The sequence below is a fragment of the Nyctereutes procyonoides genome, unplaced genomic scaffold (assembly GCF_905146905.1).
Source record: "Nyctereutes procyonoides isolate TBG_1078 unplaced genomic scaffold, NYPRO_anot_genome, whole genome shotgun sequence".
Classification (NCBI taxonomy): Eukaryota; Metazoa; Chordata; class Mammalia; order Carnivora; family Canidae; genus Nyctereutes; species Nyctereutes procyonoides.
This window is the reverse complement of record NW_026575146.1, coordinates 57,218,026-57,235,601: the sequence shown is the minus strand read 5'-3', so window position 1 is coordinate 57,235,601 and position 17,576 is coordinate 57,218,026. Positions and strand designations below refer to the sequence as shown.

The window sequence follows — 17,576 nt, the reverse complement described above, 5'->3', positions numbered from 1 at the left end:
TGTATGTTACCCAACACTCTGGCCTTCTTCATTAACCTCTCTCTAGCACCCAGAAAAGAAGGGCTCGTGATACATCCCAGAGGGAAGTCAGGGGCCAGAGCTCGCTTTGAACAGGGAGAAAACGGAGAGACAGAACAGTGTGATTTGCTCCCAAATGCCCAGCCAGCCAGCGTGCATTGCTGAGACAACAAGAGTTTTCTTCCCAAGTTCTAGTTCTGTCCTAGGCAACCGGGCCATTTGCCCTTCTTGCCAAGATGCTGGTCACAACAGCGGTTAAAGCTGAGTGAACAAGAGCAGTTTTAGGTGCTGAGGCCACAGAAATCAGCCAACCCCAAAACATTCAGAGAGAGCCCTGCCAACCACAACCACTTCCTCTGTGAGCAGTGCCTGTCTGAGTAAAGAAAAGGCAAATTAGGCATTTTTAAAAAATCAGGCTTGGGGTAGCAGTAGATGATAAAGCAGCAGTGTTTAAAAACTATGAATTTCTAGAAAAGGATTGCTGGGGATTTTCACCTAGGACATCCTCAAAAATAGAGCTGCAGGCCCTTCTTCGATAAAATAAAGGCGGAGCAGAAAAGACAAGACATCACCCTTTCTTCATTCAGTTGGGATACTTTTACTGTTTGCCCATATAAACTGGCTTCAGGGTTCGTCTGCATCCTAATCTTACAAATAATTACACACCATTTAAAACTATTTTCAGGATCACCTCCCTCCAAATTTGGGGCAGAAGTGTCTTGGAAGAGACTTCATGAAGAATAGTAGAAGGTAGTAAGTTAAAGTAAGTTAACATTAACTACACTAACATGTATCTAATGAACAATTTTCTTTAATTCTTTTTCCCTTCCTCCTTCTCTCTGTCCTCACACACACACAAACACACACACACACCAGCACACATCCATGAATGCACACACGCATGCACACATGCTTCCCTACAAGGTTAGTGCTATAATGGTCGCATCTTACTAATGACAAAATTCAAGTTTGGAGACAGTAAGAAACTGGCAGATTTCACAGAGCTAGTAAAGAAGGGAACCCAGACAAGAGCCCTTATTTGCCTGGCACCTGCAGTCACCACACACAATTAATATACACTTTCTAACTGTAGCTTTCCTAGGCCTCAACTATAAAAGCTGATAGTTTAAGGTGTTTTAAAAAAATCCCTAACGTGCAAGGCTCCTGGCTGGCTCCGTTGGTGGAGCATGCAACTCTTGATCTCAGGGTTGGGAGTTCAAGCCCCATGTTGGGTGTAGATATTACTTAAAAAATAAAATCTTAAAAAAGTAAAATAAACACATAAATACAGATCTGTTTTATGGTTTTATCAGCCTTTAGCATGCTGTGTGTTACAATGAAAAAGTGAAATCTTGTCTGACCTAGATGTCACAAAGTATCTTAATACTTCATTTAGCCCAAATATCAAAATGAGAGCTTTAAAAACAAACAAACAAACAAAAAAACAAAATAACTTAGAGCTGTTTGCTTTGGTAGAGAAAGAAATGTCATTTTTTTTCAAAACTTCAAAAATGATAGTAAAGGAAACATCATTTTTTTCACTGACTTCACTAGAAATAATATTATGACAGATTCCTATTTTATTTGGTACACACGTGTTATTAATTCTGATTTACTGAATGATTTATCATCATAATGTGCTATTAGTAGTGCTGTCATTGTTATCAAGCTGTTATTTCAGTTATAGGTACCAACACAAGCAATCACACCTTTAAATGGCTTAACTTTGCAACAGACTAAACATTTGTGAGTTCAAATAACATTAATAAACTTCCATCATTTTTGAAGTAAAGAAATAAATTAAAATTAAAATAAAATAAATAAAAATAATAAGCTTCCACTATTTTACTCTTTTGATCAAATTGTTCAGAATTTTCCAACATTCTTTCACATTCTTATTATTATCGATACTCATGGGATTCTTATTTTGGATTTTTTTTTTAACTGTAGGAACAAAAGGTTCATTTCATTTGTCTAATTCAATTTTTAAAATATTGACATAACCAAAAATTTCCAAAACTAAGCCAAAGATGATGCATGTTAAAAACCTATTGTAGTTTTTTTTTTCAAATATGTGATTTAAGTGGAACAAAAAAAAGCCTTAAACTGAACAGCTTTACCCATGTAGAAAGAAGGCCGTACTACAGGAAAATTAGGTATCACAGTGGGGAAAGTAAGAGCTGGTGATTTGGTTACGCTGCTTCCTTGGTTCTAGATTTGCAGCAGACCTTTCTCATTTGAATATCCCAGAACCCCAACCATCCCTTGGCATTCTGGTTTACTCTCTTTGATAAAGTGGGTCAGGTGCAAAATTAGAGGTATAGAGGTATAGCTGCTTTTCCTTAATCTTCTAAAGGTCTGTGGAAATAGGACTAACCAAATAATCTTAGGATGATGCAGTTGAGAATACAGAGTCAGGGAGGCAGGAACAGGGGGGCAGATGGATCCTCAGAGTAGGTGGGGAGCTAGCGGGGGGGACCTCTCCCCGAAATACCTGCTTCTCCAAAGGGCCTAGTAATTTGCCAGTGAATCTCAGATTCCCCAGCACAAAAGAATCTTTCTTTCACGGAAGGGAGGCAAGAAGTGCAAAGTGCAAGCATTTAAACTATAGAATGGGAAAAGTAGATTCCAGAGTAAAATTATATGCATTCAATGCAGCCCATGGTGGGTGGGCAGCAAGGGTCCGGGAGGGGCTCCTTTAACGCAGAAAATTTTATCTCCTTGTGGTGGCTGTTGTTGTTAATAGAAATCTTCATTTTAAATAGTGCTCCTCTCCAGACAATTTCATCTCCCCATCAATGGGATTCAGCAGGTAGCCTGATAAGGAGATTCAGGATTCTAAACTTCCTGAAACAACAACACATGTAATACTGCATAACTGCAGGAGACTCATTTAGTGTCCTCACGAGCACAGAAAATTGAAGCAGAATTAGGTCACTCAGGTTTTTCATACAGATTGAACAGTAAATCAAGAGGGGTTACTGTTCCAGCAAGAAAAAGAGTTCCATTAAAGGTAACAGAATATTTGTTCAGGTCCAGAGGAGAAGTTTATGATTCCTGTAGGAGAGTTATTTGAACAGAAAATGACACTGGTACATTTTGTTCCTTCAAGAAGCTGAGTGACACTTAAAAAAGAGAGAGAGAGAGAGAGACTGACTTTTTGTAACTTCTGCTGATAAAACGGACCTTGGTAATTTTCAAGAAGGAATGTCAGGGTTGCAATTGGGAGTATGGCAGGCCAAAAAATAAGCTAAACAGACTATGCTTGGGCACCTGGGTGGCTCAGCGATTGAGCATCCGCCTTTGGCTCACAATGTGATCCCAGGACCCTGGGATCGAGTCCCACATCAGGCTCCCTGCAGGGAGCCTGCTTCTCCCTCTGCCTATGTCTCTGCCTCTCTCTCTGTGTCTCTCATGAATAAATAAATAAAATCTTTATTAAAAAAACAGATTATGCTTGCTTCTGAATCAAGGTGAACTGTTGTGTTCATACTGAGTCCAGAACTGATACCCAAGGGGGCTGGCAAGATGCAAAGGTGCTCATATCAAATACATTCCTTGGAATATATGTAATCCAAGTGCATCTTCCATGCAAACATTTGTGCAATTTGTTTATACGCTAATGTGACAACCTGCAGCCCTTCTGCCCTGATATCTAACTCGGAATGGAAGAATCAAAGTTAAGTATACTGACAGGACAAGGAAAGTGTGCCAGAAAGACCAAAAAAAAAAAAAAAAAAAAAAGCACTGGAAATATCTCTCCAACACCTACTACAGAAAAATTCAGTAAGCTCCGTCATTAGGAGAAAGCTGGTCAGAAAGAAAGGATCCAATTTAAATGGGAACAAAATGTTTTAACTGCGGGGCTCGTACAGATCTGAGGCAAAGTGTTCACTGGCAGAAACTTATTTATGCTCTCACCAGATAAAGAAGGTCAATTTGTCAAAATTCTGATTTTATGATGAACAAGAGAAACAGCCAAAGTAGCTTAAAAGTTAAAAAGAAATCTGAGATCCTGACAACTTCCTTTCAATTTTCATAGATGAGGTAAGTGATATTACAATGGTCAAAGACATGAACATCTGTTAAAAGAGTTTCTGACAGATGATTTTTTTCTCCAAGTTTGTAAAATTATAAGAGGTTTTTTTTAAGACCTTGTTCAAATACTCAGTCAGAAGATACACTGGATCCTTCGAGTTATCTATGCTAAAAGACTAGTAAGCCATTCTCTCAAAGGCCAAAAGGATGGGGTTCCTCTGCTGTCAAGAGCCTAAGGCACTCGATCCAACCCTTTTTAAAATATATATTTTATTTATTTATTCATGAGAGACACACAGAAAGAGGCAGAGACACAGAGGGAGAAGCAGGCTGCCCCTGGGGAGCCTGATGTGGGACTCAATCCCAGGACCCTGGACCATGACCTGAGCCAAAGGCAGATGCTCAACCCTTAAGCCACACAGGCACCCCTCCATCTAACCCTTTCTAAAGGATAAATGCAACCAATCTGTGCAGCTCAACAATTTATTTCCATATAGAGTAGCCAGCCATCACTCTCTAACTAAGGAAGATAAAAGATGCCCTGCAATGCTGCCAGTGGAAACCCACGCTCCTTCTCCAGATGGCCACAGGCAAGTTCAGCCCAAATGCCCCAGCAGCTCTCCGGACCTAGAGTTGCTGGAGTGATGGTTTCGGAAGTCATGTGGCTTTCAGAAAGAGGAGATATGCATCAAACAATGATAATAATATGAAAAGTAGCCATTACACCACATGGTGTAGGGCTTGTAATTTTAAAAGATACTGGCACATGCACGATTTTCTTATTGATATGGGATTGGAGGACCAAAGTGTTTCACACCCTGAAACAGGCTAAACAGTACTACTCAAGGCTGTATACTGTCGGAGGCCACCCATTACGAACATTTCTAGAGATGGTGCTAAAATGGGCTCATGCCATGAAAGGGCTGCAAATAAAATTCTGGTGAAAATGATAAAGGAAATGTAGGAGTCATTAAAATACACACACACACACACACACACACACACACACAGCACAGGCTGAGTAAGGAAAAAAAGTCCAGATGAGTTTCTAGGTATAGAGAGTGTCTACATTACGAATGTAGTTTGCGTGATGTAACAATGGTACTGGCAGTTTTGCACATTCAAGGAAGGGGAAAAATGTTAGCTCTTAGGAAGTCAGAGTTTTAGAGTAACTAAACGATACCCTTCTATCGTGTATTCTCTCTTTTTTAAAAGGTACTTTTGGGGGCACCTGGATGGCTCAGCAGTTTAGCAGCTGATTCTTGATATTGGCTCAGGTCGTGGTCTCAGGGTCATGAATCAGGCCCCGCATCACACGCGGCTCTGTTTCTCATCTCCCTCAGCCCCTCCTTCTCTCTCTCTCTCTCTCTCTCTCTCTCTCTCAAATAAATAAATCTTTAAAAAAATACTTTTGACTTTTTTTTTCTTTAAATTCAGTAGCAACATAAATTAAGTACTGGGTATAAATAAAGTTCTTCTGCCCCAAATGAGAATGTAGTAGGAATACGTGACTTCGTATCACACAGTGATCTGCCTATCAACACTGCAATACCAACTGACTGATGCGTTATCTAGCTCTCTAGGGGTACATAAAATTCAGGAAGCTGATATATAAAAGCTCTTCATTGAGGATCAGTAATAGTAATGAGAGTAAAGCTCTACTCTTCATCCAAAAAGCTACACACCTTTAATGGCAGGTTGCTGTGATTTCTTGTAGAGTCACTCTCAAAGCTGGCCGCTTAGTATTTTAGGCTAATAACAAATAAGTCATGCATTTTTCATTAAAGACTAAGGTAACATCTTTAAAGTGAGCCTACGCGTGGCCGAGTGGCTCAGTGGTTGAGCATCTGGCTTCGGCTCAGGTCATGATCCCAGGGTCCTGGGATCGAGTCCCGCATCGGGCTCCCTGCAGGGAACCTGCTTCTCCCTCCACCTATGTCTCTGCCTCTCTCTCCATGTCTCTCATGAATTGATAAATAAAATCTTAAAAAAAGAAATAAATAAAGGGAGCCTAGATGTTATTGACTAACATTCCCTATCATTTCTAAGCTTTAATATTCTTTTGAATAAAATAATAATTGGGAAATAATACTAGCTGATATGTACTAAAAGTCTTTGTATTATTTTATCTTCCTCCTCCTACTATCACACCCTCTCTTTTAACACATGAGGAGACTGAATCACAGAAAAGAAATGTATCTTGGGGCACCTGGGTGGCTCAGTTGGTCAAGGGTCCAACTCTCGATTTCAGCTCAGGTCATGATCTCAGGGTGGTGAGAGCCCTGCATCAGGCTCCACACTCAGTCTGCTGGGGATTCTCTCTCCCTCTGCCCCTCCCCACAAACACACGCTTGCTCTAAAGTAAATAAATAAGTAAAATCTTAAAAAACGAAACAAGCAAACAAAAAAGCCAGGGAGATGTAACTTGACCCAGGTAACATAGCTGGTAACAGAGAACGCATTAGTAGCCAGCTCCAGAAACCACGACCTTAGTCCATACTTATAGTCTATTTTTGGTTAACATTAATCATTTACATGAAGGGTCTGCTAACTCTCGCCAGTCCGCAGCCTCTTTTTGTAAATAAAGTTTTATTGGGACACGGCCGGTCCACTGTTGTCTGTGGATGCTCTTGAGATCATAAGGGCAGAGCTGAGGGACCTTTGCGATAGTCCCGCAAGGGGTAAAATGTTTACCACCTGGCCTTTTACAGAAAAAGGTTTGCCAACCACCGGAGTAGATGACTGTGCCAAATCAGGTGAAAATTAAGTTTCCGGAGTAAGAGTTTAAACACGGACCCCGTAAGAAGACACTTACATCGTGCTTAAACCCTCAGGTTGGACCGAGCGGTTGACTCACAAATTCATGAATTAAAAACAAAAAATATATTATCCTGAGCCACTAAGGATGCTTTAGTATCAGGAGATGTGCCATTAACCTGAAGGTGTGGCCGCAACATCTGGCCAGCTCACAGTCATCGTTGGAGGATAAAACGACAAAGCACGACAACACACTGTGGAGGCTAAGCGTGAGAGGGCCAATTTTTTGAAACCACAAGCATGTGGGCTTGGCCTCTGACCGTGGTCTCCCTGGAGCCTAGCACACTGCCTGGCATGTCATAGCGGGTGATGACAGTTCCCTGACTCAGTGAATGAGGATCGCGGTCCTGCCATCGCAGGGCCATCAGAGCCCCCCTCCCGCCACCCCAAGGGCAAACAAGCTCAGGTGCTAGGGTCCATCCGTCTGGTAGCATGAAGCAGGAGTTTCGGCCTGTGCCCTGTCCTGCAGGGAAGGGTGACCACCCCACTGGGGACCCCTGGCCCCCTCCCCTGGGCTCGGGGGCTGCTCCCACCCCCCGGGGGGCCCGAGGTGCGTTACCTGTACTCTCGCTCCTGCAGGATCTCCACCGGGTCCAGGCCTTGCGGCTTCTGGATGGGGCTGATGCGGCTCTGCTTCTGCTGCAGCTGCAGGATGGGCGAGGGCTGCCCCGGGGCCGGCTGCGGCACGGACGGCCCGGGCACGGCGGCCGCGGGCGGCTGCGCGGCAGCAGGGGGCGCGGGCGAGGGCCGGCCGCTGGGCGCGGGCACCGGCAGCTTCTGCGGGGTGCTCGGGCCGCTCAGCTCCGGCCCCGGGCCTGCGGGACAAGAGCGACATGGGCAGCTGGGCGGGCCGGTGCCCTGCTGCCCTGCGGCCACCCCGGGCCCCGCCACGCGACGCCGAAACCCCTCCCGAGAAGGGAGGAGGAGGGGAGGACAGAGGGGAGGACAGAGGGGAGGCAGGCGGAAGGCCTGGGGCGGGGGGGTGGGGGGGGGAGGAGGAGGAGAGAGTCAAGCAGAACCTGGCTTCCATCCCACAGGGCATTGGCACTCACTGATCAACACCCGTGAGATCGTCCAAAAGAGACCCAGGTAGTAGTATCTCGATTAAAGGAATGGGTGGCTAGCATTTAATGTAGCTCCAGTGCGGGGTGTGTGTGTGTGTGTGTGTGTGTGTGTGTGTGTGTGTGTGTGTGTGTGTGTGTGTGTTTGGTTGGTTGTTTAAAGAACTGCAGGTGCATTCACGAGTTCAGAACAGTCAGATGCAATTTGGTTGGTCCTAAAATCACATTTTTGCAAACTGCACGGAGCAGGGCTTTAGGAGACCCTGGGCCTGTCCTAGCCCGGGCTTTCCAAATACAGCCAGCAGCATGGCCAGGCCTCCCACGTGAACTGAAAGGGGGCACGTATTTTCCCTTAATGACCTAGAAGGCACATTCAGGGATTAATCAGTGTATCTAAGGAACCAAAGTTCTTTTTTTTACTACCTGTTCGAAAATGTTTCTAAAAACATTCAGTGTGGGGGCTGGGGTGGGGTAGGGGGAATCCGCTCATTCCACCTAATAAAAACTAGCAAATATGAAGATTCAAGAGAGCGGTTTTTCTCATGCTAACAGAATAAAGGGGTATGCAATCGTCGAGCTTATCAAAATGCACTTAATAAGTTAATTTAATGCAATTTTCCACATTAAACTTCAGGAGTTTAAATTGATTGCTAGGTATGGACCTAAAATAAAAAGTGTTCTGTCTCTCCTCGGAGTTACATTTTTACTTACTTCAAAATTATAAATAAGATTAGTGATGCAAAAAAAAAAAAAGATTAGTGATGCTACCAGATGAATTAGTAAATGGAAAAAAAAAAATCTCCATAAGCTGTTAAAACCTCTGATAGGCATTCTCCCAAGCATTTTCTCTATCTTTTCTAAGAAAAGGTAAAACTATTAAATGGTAATAAAACAATAGTCTATATACTTCAGAGCGCCTTAATAATTAACCATACAAAGACATACATTATGAAAAATTAGACACATTTATTCAATTTCCAGCAAACACCGTTTAGAAATGGGCTTAAATGACAATGCAAGGAGAGTATAAGAAAACATTTTGACAGAAGGAACGTGAAGAATTAGGACAAACTGCTGAGGGAACTGTACACGAGTGTGTATGTGTGTGTGTGTGTGCATGCATGGTATTAGTGCTGTGCTTTTTTTTTCACCTTCCTTGTGAAATTCTGTAAACTTTCCAAAACACATGCCACTACATAATCCTGAGGTGATCTGTAGCCCTGGGTCCATCAGGGGATGGAAAACTCTTGAGGGAAAAACTCATTTTTAAAAATTTTCTATTTTAGGCATTGTAGATACACTATTATAATAAAGAGATTCTTCTCAGCTAAGTACTTGCTGATTTTTTTTTCTGAATGAGAAGCCTTTTACATAATGCATTGCGTTTCATAATATCTTATATTTAGAGTTTCTTTCATCTGTATATAAGAAACCAATTCCTGACCATTAAAATCTCAGTGTCGGGATGAGTTACCAAGGGATATTTTAGAATATTTTCTCCCCAGAGGTCTGTAGAACAGGGTAGATTTTTCATTTGGGTTGTTTTGGGAGTGATCCAGCCAAAAGAGAAGAGACAGAGATTTCTGACAGGTTGATTCTCTGCGATTCTATCAATCTTAATAAGCTTGAGAAACTCATAGAATTAAATATATTTAAAGACTTGGTATAACCATACTAAATGATAAACCTAACACACCGAAGCCCTCTAATCTAAAACCACCACCATCTTTAACAAAAAGAAAATTCAGGTCTTACTGATACGGGAATATCATAATAATTACTCTATATTCAGTTCTGCAAGTGTTTTCCTCCTTCCAAACTTTAAATAATTCATCAACAAAAGCCAGAACAGGGCACTGGTGTTACACATTCCTCCTGTTCCAGCAGCTTTCTTCTTTAGCCTCTGGCCTGTAAATACCTATGCAGAAGCCTCTGATGATTCCTTGAGGTATATTCAAGTCACTATTTTTAAAGCCACATTTCATCAAAGGAAGGTATCCAGAGCATGTCTGATACCCCTGGTTCCACTTCTCGTCATTTTTAGCCTATGACTCAAAACTAGATCTAATACCCATACACATGGCTAGACTTCTTTAATCCATTAAATACAAAAACATTCTTATCCGGTTGATTGACCCTTAAAATTGAGAAGCAGAGACAGAGAGAGAGACCCAGACACGAACTTACATATTCAAATCGCCAATTTAAAAAGTATTGCAACTGGCTGCAAACGGAACAGGCACACGTAAAGCATCCTGTATCTTTCCAGAACTGGACAAGGTGCCGCCTCGGCTCTACTACTTGCTGGTTGTGTGAGCCTGAGCAAGTCCCTGAACCCCATGTGGCTCAGTTTCCTCATCTGTAGAATGGGGATAATGACATAACCTCATAGGGTGGGAGTGAGGAATCAATGAGACCATGTCACCACACGCTCCCCCCTCCGCTCTTGTCGTTTTTGCTACTAGCAAGGCCACAAACGTGAGAAGTCTAGTTGAATGACAGCTTTATAGAAAAACCCCATGGCAAAAGAAAGGCTTTTTATAGGAAGTTTGGTAGTGTATTAGCTGGCAACTTTGGGAGCACGCCCTTCTGCAGCAAACTTCAAAATGCATCTACAGTTCACGACAACTCAGCACAAATACTCAGATAAGTCGGCTTGCCATGTGCTTCCTGCTAATCTGCTATCAGAGCCACTTCCAAGCACATTCCTTTCCTAACTAAACACCGCAAGTTCATTTACTGCCTGGGTCTATTTTTTTCCTCCTTCCAACCGATTACATAAAAACTTCTATTTCCAGAGGCCGGGAAGCGAGTGCAGCTTGCCGCAATCGGACATGCCCAGAATGTAACTACCTGTTCATCAGGTTTTTTGCTTGTCCCTCAGGTGGCTTACGGACTTAAGGTGCCTGGCTGGACTGGCTCTCTATCAACAGAAGTCATCTCTGCTACAGACACTTGTGGTCTGCTGAATGATAAGATTGCTCCTTGATATCTTCAAACGCAAGACAAATTACATTCCTTAGTTTATCTCCCCCCCCCCAACATAAACAATTTAGGCTTAATTGTCAGAGGTTCCAAATACGTCTGTTTTTCCCTCAGTCCTCACCTTGGAAATCAGGCCAGATGTATGCCCTGACAGCCCTGAGAGCTTCCAAGTGCAGCTAAGGTGGGGAGGGGGGCTTTCTCAGATGCATCCCTAAGGCCTGATTTTAAGGAACAGGGAAACGAACTTATTAAAATATCTGAGTCTCGCGTGTACAGCATTTCTGCTCATTCAGAGCTCACACTGGCTTCCCAGCACAGCATACTAGGATACTTATTCAATAGTCTGTGCCTTACATGAGGATTTCAGTGGTTTCCACGGGTTTGAAAAAAACCAAATGCAATGAAGTGTATTTAAACTGAACATACCTAGATATTTTAGATACCTGAAAAGAGTGGGAGGGGGGCAGAGCAGGAGAGAGACAAGCACTAAAAAAAAAAAAAAAAAAAAGCAGCAACAAAACTTTTACTTTCTACCATAAGGTCCTTCCCCGCCACACACACACACACACACAAAAAAAAAAAAAAAAAAAAGAAAAGAAAAGAAAAAAAAAAAAAAACCAAAACCAAAAACCCCAAACTTTTACACTTCCGATTTTTCATTTTGCTCTAGTCTCTATAAAAGAAAAAAATATGAATCAAAATGAAAAGGAAGAGGATGGGTTAGATTTGCATGGAGCTATTGGAGGCAAGGATTGAAGAATGACTTGTTCAGTGTGCAACTCCTGCAGGTAACCTACCATATTCTCGGGGTGTCACTTAGAGTGAGTTACAAATCTGGGGTAGGTTGGAGGCAGACCACCCCAGCCAAAGAGATTCTCTTCGCACATGAATAAACACTACAAAGTGGGACCAAAAGAAAAATGGAATTGGAGCTACCTGCAGATAAGTGGACATACTTAGACTTACTTTTTTGCTGAAATTTTAGTAGAAGTATTTATACACAATACTTTTTTTTTCTTATTAAGGAGAGATGGAGATACGTAATAATAATTTTGTAAAAATTAACTCTAAATATATAAAATATTCTTTGCCTTATTTTGACTTGCCCTAAACACCAACCCCCCCTTAAAAAAGTCTTTATTAAGTGAAGCTTGTCATCTCCCTCTGAAGGCTGAGGTTTGGGAACAAATGATGTGACACTCTCAGGTGTAACCTCCTTCCCAGCAGCAGGAATGGGTTGCTCTGTTGGCAGGAGGTAGCTCCTCCCAACTGTATCCACGGCCTCCACTCTGGTTTAAAACACGATCTGCCCAAATATTTTCATTTCTAAGGAAGCGTGACTGCTGGAAATACAGAAGACATGGGTGGTGAGGAACAAAACTGTTTCCTCCTGATGACAGGGGCCTGGTGAGGGAAGAGGGAGCCTCAGAGATGGGCAACGTCATGGAGTCCTGTCTTCTGGAAGTGGTCCAGAAAACGCAATGGGGATTGTGTTTAGTGGGATGTGAAGTGGCTGTTATGTACAAGCGTGCAGACAACTGAAACCTCGTCCCCTGGGTTTTCACTAGTTCATTCGGTCTCCTTATTTGAATTTGGGTGAAAAGTTTCTGAAATGAATCATTCGGCTTCCTGCCTTCTTAAAGGATGCTTTGGGATCTTTTCCTATAGAGCGAAGGTTATTTTGAAAAGCACCAATGTTTGGGGCGCCTGAGTGGCTCAGTTAGTCAAGCGTATGCCTTTAGCTCTGGTCAGGATCCCAGGGTCCAGGGATCAGGTCCTGCATCATGCTCTGCTCAGCAGGGAGCCTGCTTTTCCCTCTGCCTCTGCCTGCCTTGCTCTCTCTCTCTCAAACAAATAAATAAAAAATTTTTAAAAAGCAACTATCAGTGCTCACAAAGGTCTGTGCTGACACCCCGGGACATACTTCGACATACAGTGAAGTACACCTATGTGGCAGGGTCCCACACCACTAGCTCTTGGGAGGTACAGGTTTTGCTTTCTCCTTCTCAAACTACCAACTAGCTGGTTGTTGTCATTCGGCCTCTACTGGAAACTACATGATGTAGGGTATCAAGATTACGAATTTCATTGACACTGTGCCTCAAGAACATATAAAAAGGTTCTCGGTAAGGACATGGGCTCTGGGGTCAGACTGCTAGCATGTGGGTCCTGACTCTCCATATTCTAGGATGTGTCCCACATGCAATGTACTCATTGCTGAGCATGACGCACTGAGACATGCCCGCCAGGAGGTGCTCAATAAGTGTAAGTTATAAAACCAGAGACAAGCATGTATTTTTTTTCTTTCATCTGGCTGCCTTCCCAAGAGCTGGAGTTACGCTGTTTTAATACCTCTAAGCAGGGGCACCTGGGTGGCTCAGCGGTTGAGTATCTGCCTTTGGCTTAGGGCGTGATCCCCAGATCCTGAGATTGAGTCCTGCATCGGGTTCCCGCAGAGAGCCTGTTTCTCCCTCTGCCTCTGTGTCTGCTCTCTCTCTGTGTCTCTCATGAAAAAATAAATAAAACCTTAAAAAAAAAAAAAAAACAAACCCTCTCAGCACATCAACTGTTCAAACTACCATCTTCTGCATGGTTTGCCTCTATAACTGTTTCGGTCCCCGATGCCCAGTCCCATACGACCCTCCACCTACCAAAGCGCCATGGTCACTACACAAAGACCTGGGGCTGACACGATCCCTTCTTGCTCTTTAAAAACCCATTCCTAAGGCTACATCTGGAATTAACAAGGTGCATTAATCTTGCAGGTAGGGCGACTGACCCTTGGAGCCTCTCTGACCAGTGGAGAAACATTTACAAACTCAGAAGGCAGGTTCTAATAAAAATAATAATAATAACCTGAACTCCTCCCTACTGCCAAAGTCCCGAAACTGAAAAAAAGTACCAATTTCCCAAACTAATTGGTGGCCATAATTGGCATGTCGTGGCCTGCCCCAAGGAGAGGGGGTATGTGCTGAGAGTGTTGTCAATGTTGAGGAAGACCCCGGAATTCAAAACTCCCTGGGATTCAGTGCTCTTGTTACAACAGAACCATCACCTCTTTGCTTCTCTAGTGGTTAACAAAAACCCTGCCAGAGAAAACAACCTTCATGGAAGATCATCACAGAGCCCCCTGGCACCTGGGAATTCCAGGGGTGGGTTCAAGCCAGACCACCAGAAGGCCAGACAAAGGACCAGCTCATCTCCACCTGTTACGTAATATCATAAGCTTCAGATCTGATGCCAGGGTGCACATGAGAAATGGGCTGTGTGGATTCTGTTACTTGATTACAAATATTGATGCCTCTATCATGCAGCATCTCTTACGATGATAATAATACCGATAATTTAAAAACAAAAATAATCCCCCCTGGAAAATCTGCTTTCTAGTCTCATGCTAGAAAAGGCTCTGCGTTCCTTGGAGAAACCAGTGAGCCCCTTGCATCTGCATGGCGAGGATGCGGTACCAGACCCCGTCTCCTTTCCTGGCTGCCAGGAAGGTGGAGTCGCCGCAGAAACTCAGAGGCAGCATGAGCTCTTGGGGGGCGGGGGGGCCTCCTCACTCATGACCTCTCTGACCTCGATTTCTATTTCCCTTTGTTCCTGATTCCCTACTTGATAATTATTTTACTGCAGGAATGCTTCTTGGAACTCTCCCTCTAAACGCTTTCCACCACACAAAGGGGTGGAAATAAATAAATCAACAATCCTAAGGTGGCTCGGGGACAGCTGATTCTAGGGGCGCATGTGGGCAAGTGGAAGGCGCTGGCGGCGGGGTTCTCCACCTGGGGCGCATGGATGGGCCCCCAACAAACCCTGAGCCTCTTGAAAGAGAATGCAGAATCGCGGGGCAGGGGGGCAGGGGGAAGCTGCTTCCTAGGAAGGCCCCCCCGGCCCAGGAGCCCAGGGATGCCGGCCAACTAAGCAGAGCAAGACAAGGGAAGGCAACGAGGTACAACAAAGGCTAAGTCAGCCCTGGGCGTAGAGCAACCCAGCGCTTCTGCGCCCTTAGCAGTCCTTCTTAGCCGAGTTGGACCATCGCATTATTCATTTGGTTGCACATGAACCTACCAGATGGTCTGTTGTAGTTAACAAGGGCCTGCTGCTGGGGCTGCTGGGCCTGTGGCTGGGGCTGCGGGGGCTGCTGATGCTGTGGCTGTTGCTGCTGCATGCCGGGCAACGTCCTCTTCCCCTGGACTGCGAGCTGCAGTGTTTCGGGGAGGGGCTGGCCCCGGGCCAGCATTTTGTAAGCCAGAATCTGCGCTCGCAGCTGATGCAGCTGGACAGGGCTGAAAGGCGAGGGACCTCTGTTGGGCTGGCTCATCGCCTGCGGATCGCCCGAGATGAGGGGCCCTGGCTGGCTCGGCGGCATCTGGGGTGGGGTCGGGCCGCCTCCCGACATAGGGCTGGAGACGTGCTCTGGGGCTCCCAGCGGAGACGGGTGTGGCGACATGTAACCTAGAATAAAACAGGAAAGGAGATCACACGGCTGCCCCCAGTGACCCTGAAAGCCTGGCACTCCAGGCTATTTTGATGATTTTCTACGACGGCGCTGCCTGCTAGAAATGTAAAGTATATATCATCATTTAATAATTATATAACTAGGTGTAATTATCGAGTTCCTACGTGCCAAATACACATAATGAAAATTTTCTAGTAGTCACATTAAGAAGTGAAAGAAACGAAGCCAATTTTAATAGTGTGTTTCACTGAAATCAACATACCCCAAATATTATCATTTCAAAAAATGAAAATTATTAAAGACCAATTTTACCTTCTTTTTTTTTTCTTTCATACTCAGTTATAGCACATCTCAAATAGGTCAGGCCACATTTCAAGCGATATGATCAATGGCCACATGTGTCCTAGAAGGTAAACTGTTAGTGGCTGTTGAACCCTTAGAGCAAAGGCACCAGGGGACAGGATTATATGTTACAATAGCTCTGAGCTCCAGAACGAAACCTGGAGGTGTGTGCTATATCGCAACTGGGAATGAGCAGTCTCTCATGGGGACAGCAAATTATTATTTGGTTTATTATTTTGAACAATTATGGAGGGCCTCCACTGTAATAGGCACTACCCAAGGTGCGTAGTTGAGTTCTCCCTTGAAACAGAGCCTGATTGAAGGATTGAGTGCAGGGGATTTATCTGGAAGGTGGGGGCCCGATGGCAGGGGTCTAGTAAGGTGATACAAGAAAAAAGACAACAGGTGCCCCAGTAGGTGCCTGCCAACTAATGTTATGCAGAACCCCTGGGGTATGAGGTCAGTAACTTGCCTCCAAATTATCTAGGGAACAAGGTAGGAAGGTCCAAGAGGTGGGAAATGGGTGGGGGGAGCTGGGGTATTAACACTGTTAGGATCACCAGTCACTACTTAGGTCTCTGGTTATGACTCTGGGCATTATCAGTCCCCAGGGACTCTTCCAGGTGCAGGTAAGAGGGGCTGACGTCCACTGGAGAAAGATGGAGGTCTGGCCGAGTGGACATCAGGCTGTTGGGAGCACAGACACGGTGAAGACCATTAAAGGGATGTGAGCAGAGCACACCTTACTTCCTCAATCCTTGCAACAGCACCAGAAGTTAAGTGTTGTCACTCATTGTTTTAAAATTGTCACACAATTGGGTCTTGGCAGCTTTAAGGTTCAAACCCAAGTGCGTCTGACTCCGATGTGTCTATGTTATTTCTGAGATCTAATATTTGCTTGGTTTTATAAAAATAAGCTAGAGACTTGAAAGTCTCAATAATCTTCTAGAACCATTTACAATATAACAAAAACATAAGAATAATCTTTGGGTTTTAAGAGACCTATGTGGGGAATTTAAGAATCCATTCCTTGGGAAAGAATAGTAAAAAAAAAAAAAAAAAGAAAAGAAAAAGAAAAATACATGGAGCATTTCAAGGAATTCATTTCAGGAGATGAACTATATATCCTGGCCAAAAAATTCCTAGAAAAATATATGACTGAGCATTGTTTCAGGGAGAGCCAAGGTGCAGGAGGGAACAAAGTGGCCTCCTGCAATCCTAAAAGTTGCCCTGAGTTCAAACCAAGTACTAATTAATCAAGTCACAGGTGTCCTAAGACACTATAGAAAATATCAGATTCAAGGTCTTTGCCCTTTAACAAACATACATGAGTCACAATTATTGTAAAGGTCATCACACAGGTGTTTATTAGACATCTGCTGTGTGTTTGAACCCATGTTGGGTCTGAGCTGAAAGAGCTCTGTGCATCTCTGTGGGATGAAGGTCCAAGAATATCAGACCGACACTGACTGGGGACTCACCACCAGCATTCAAAAGACTAGAGAAAAGAAAGGCTGTAATGGGGGTGCCTGGGTGGCTCGGTCAGATGGGTGTCTACTTTCGGTTCTCGTCACCATCCCAGAGTCCTCCCCGCTCAGCAGGGAGCCTGCTTCTCCCTCTGCCGCTCATCTGGCTCATCCCTCTGCTCGGTCTCCCTTGCTCTCTCTCTCTCTCTCTCTCTCAAATAAATAATAAAATCTTTTTAAAAAGAAAGGCTGTAATTACTTTGATCTCACATTGCCATTTGGAAAGGGAAACAAATTTATTCAGATGCTCTAAGACAAGGGTCGGTTCTGTGCGATCAGCTGGTGAGAAGCAGAGCTTCATTCAGAAGAAACCTGCCCCGAACAGAACTG

General features: G+C 44.0%; 1 protein-coding gene across 5 annotated transcripts in view; it reads right to left on the bottom strand.

The window, feature by feature from the left end:
- Positions 1–17,576, bottom strand: part of SMARCA2 (SWI/SNF related, matrix associated, actin dependent regulator of chromatin, subfamily a, member 2) — a 174,301-nt gene that overhangs the window by 134,526 nt on the left and 22,199 nt on the right. For all 5 annotated transcript variants that reach the window (XM_055309673.1, XM_055309674.1, XM_055309675.1 and 2 more), the window contains exons 4-5: positions 14,988–15,374; positions 7,433–7,688 (exon numbers count right to left, since the gene is read on the bottom strand). In XM_055309673.1, coding sequence (XP_055165648.1) covers positions 7,433–7,688; positions 14,988–15,374 — 643 coding nt within the window. The remainder of the gene's footprint in view (positions 1–7,432; positions 7,689–14,987; positions 15,375–17,576) is intronic.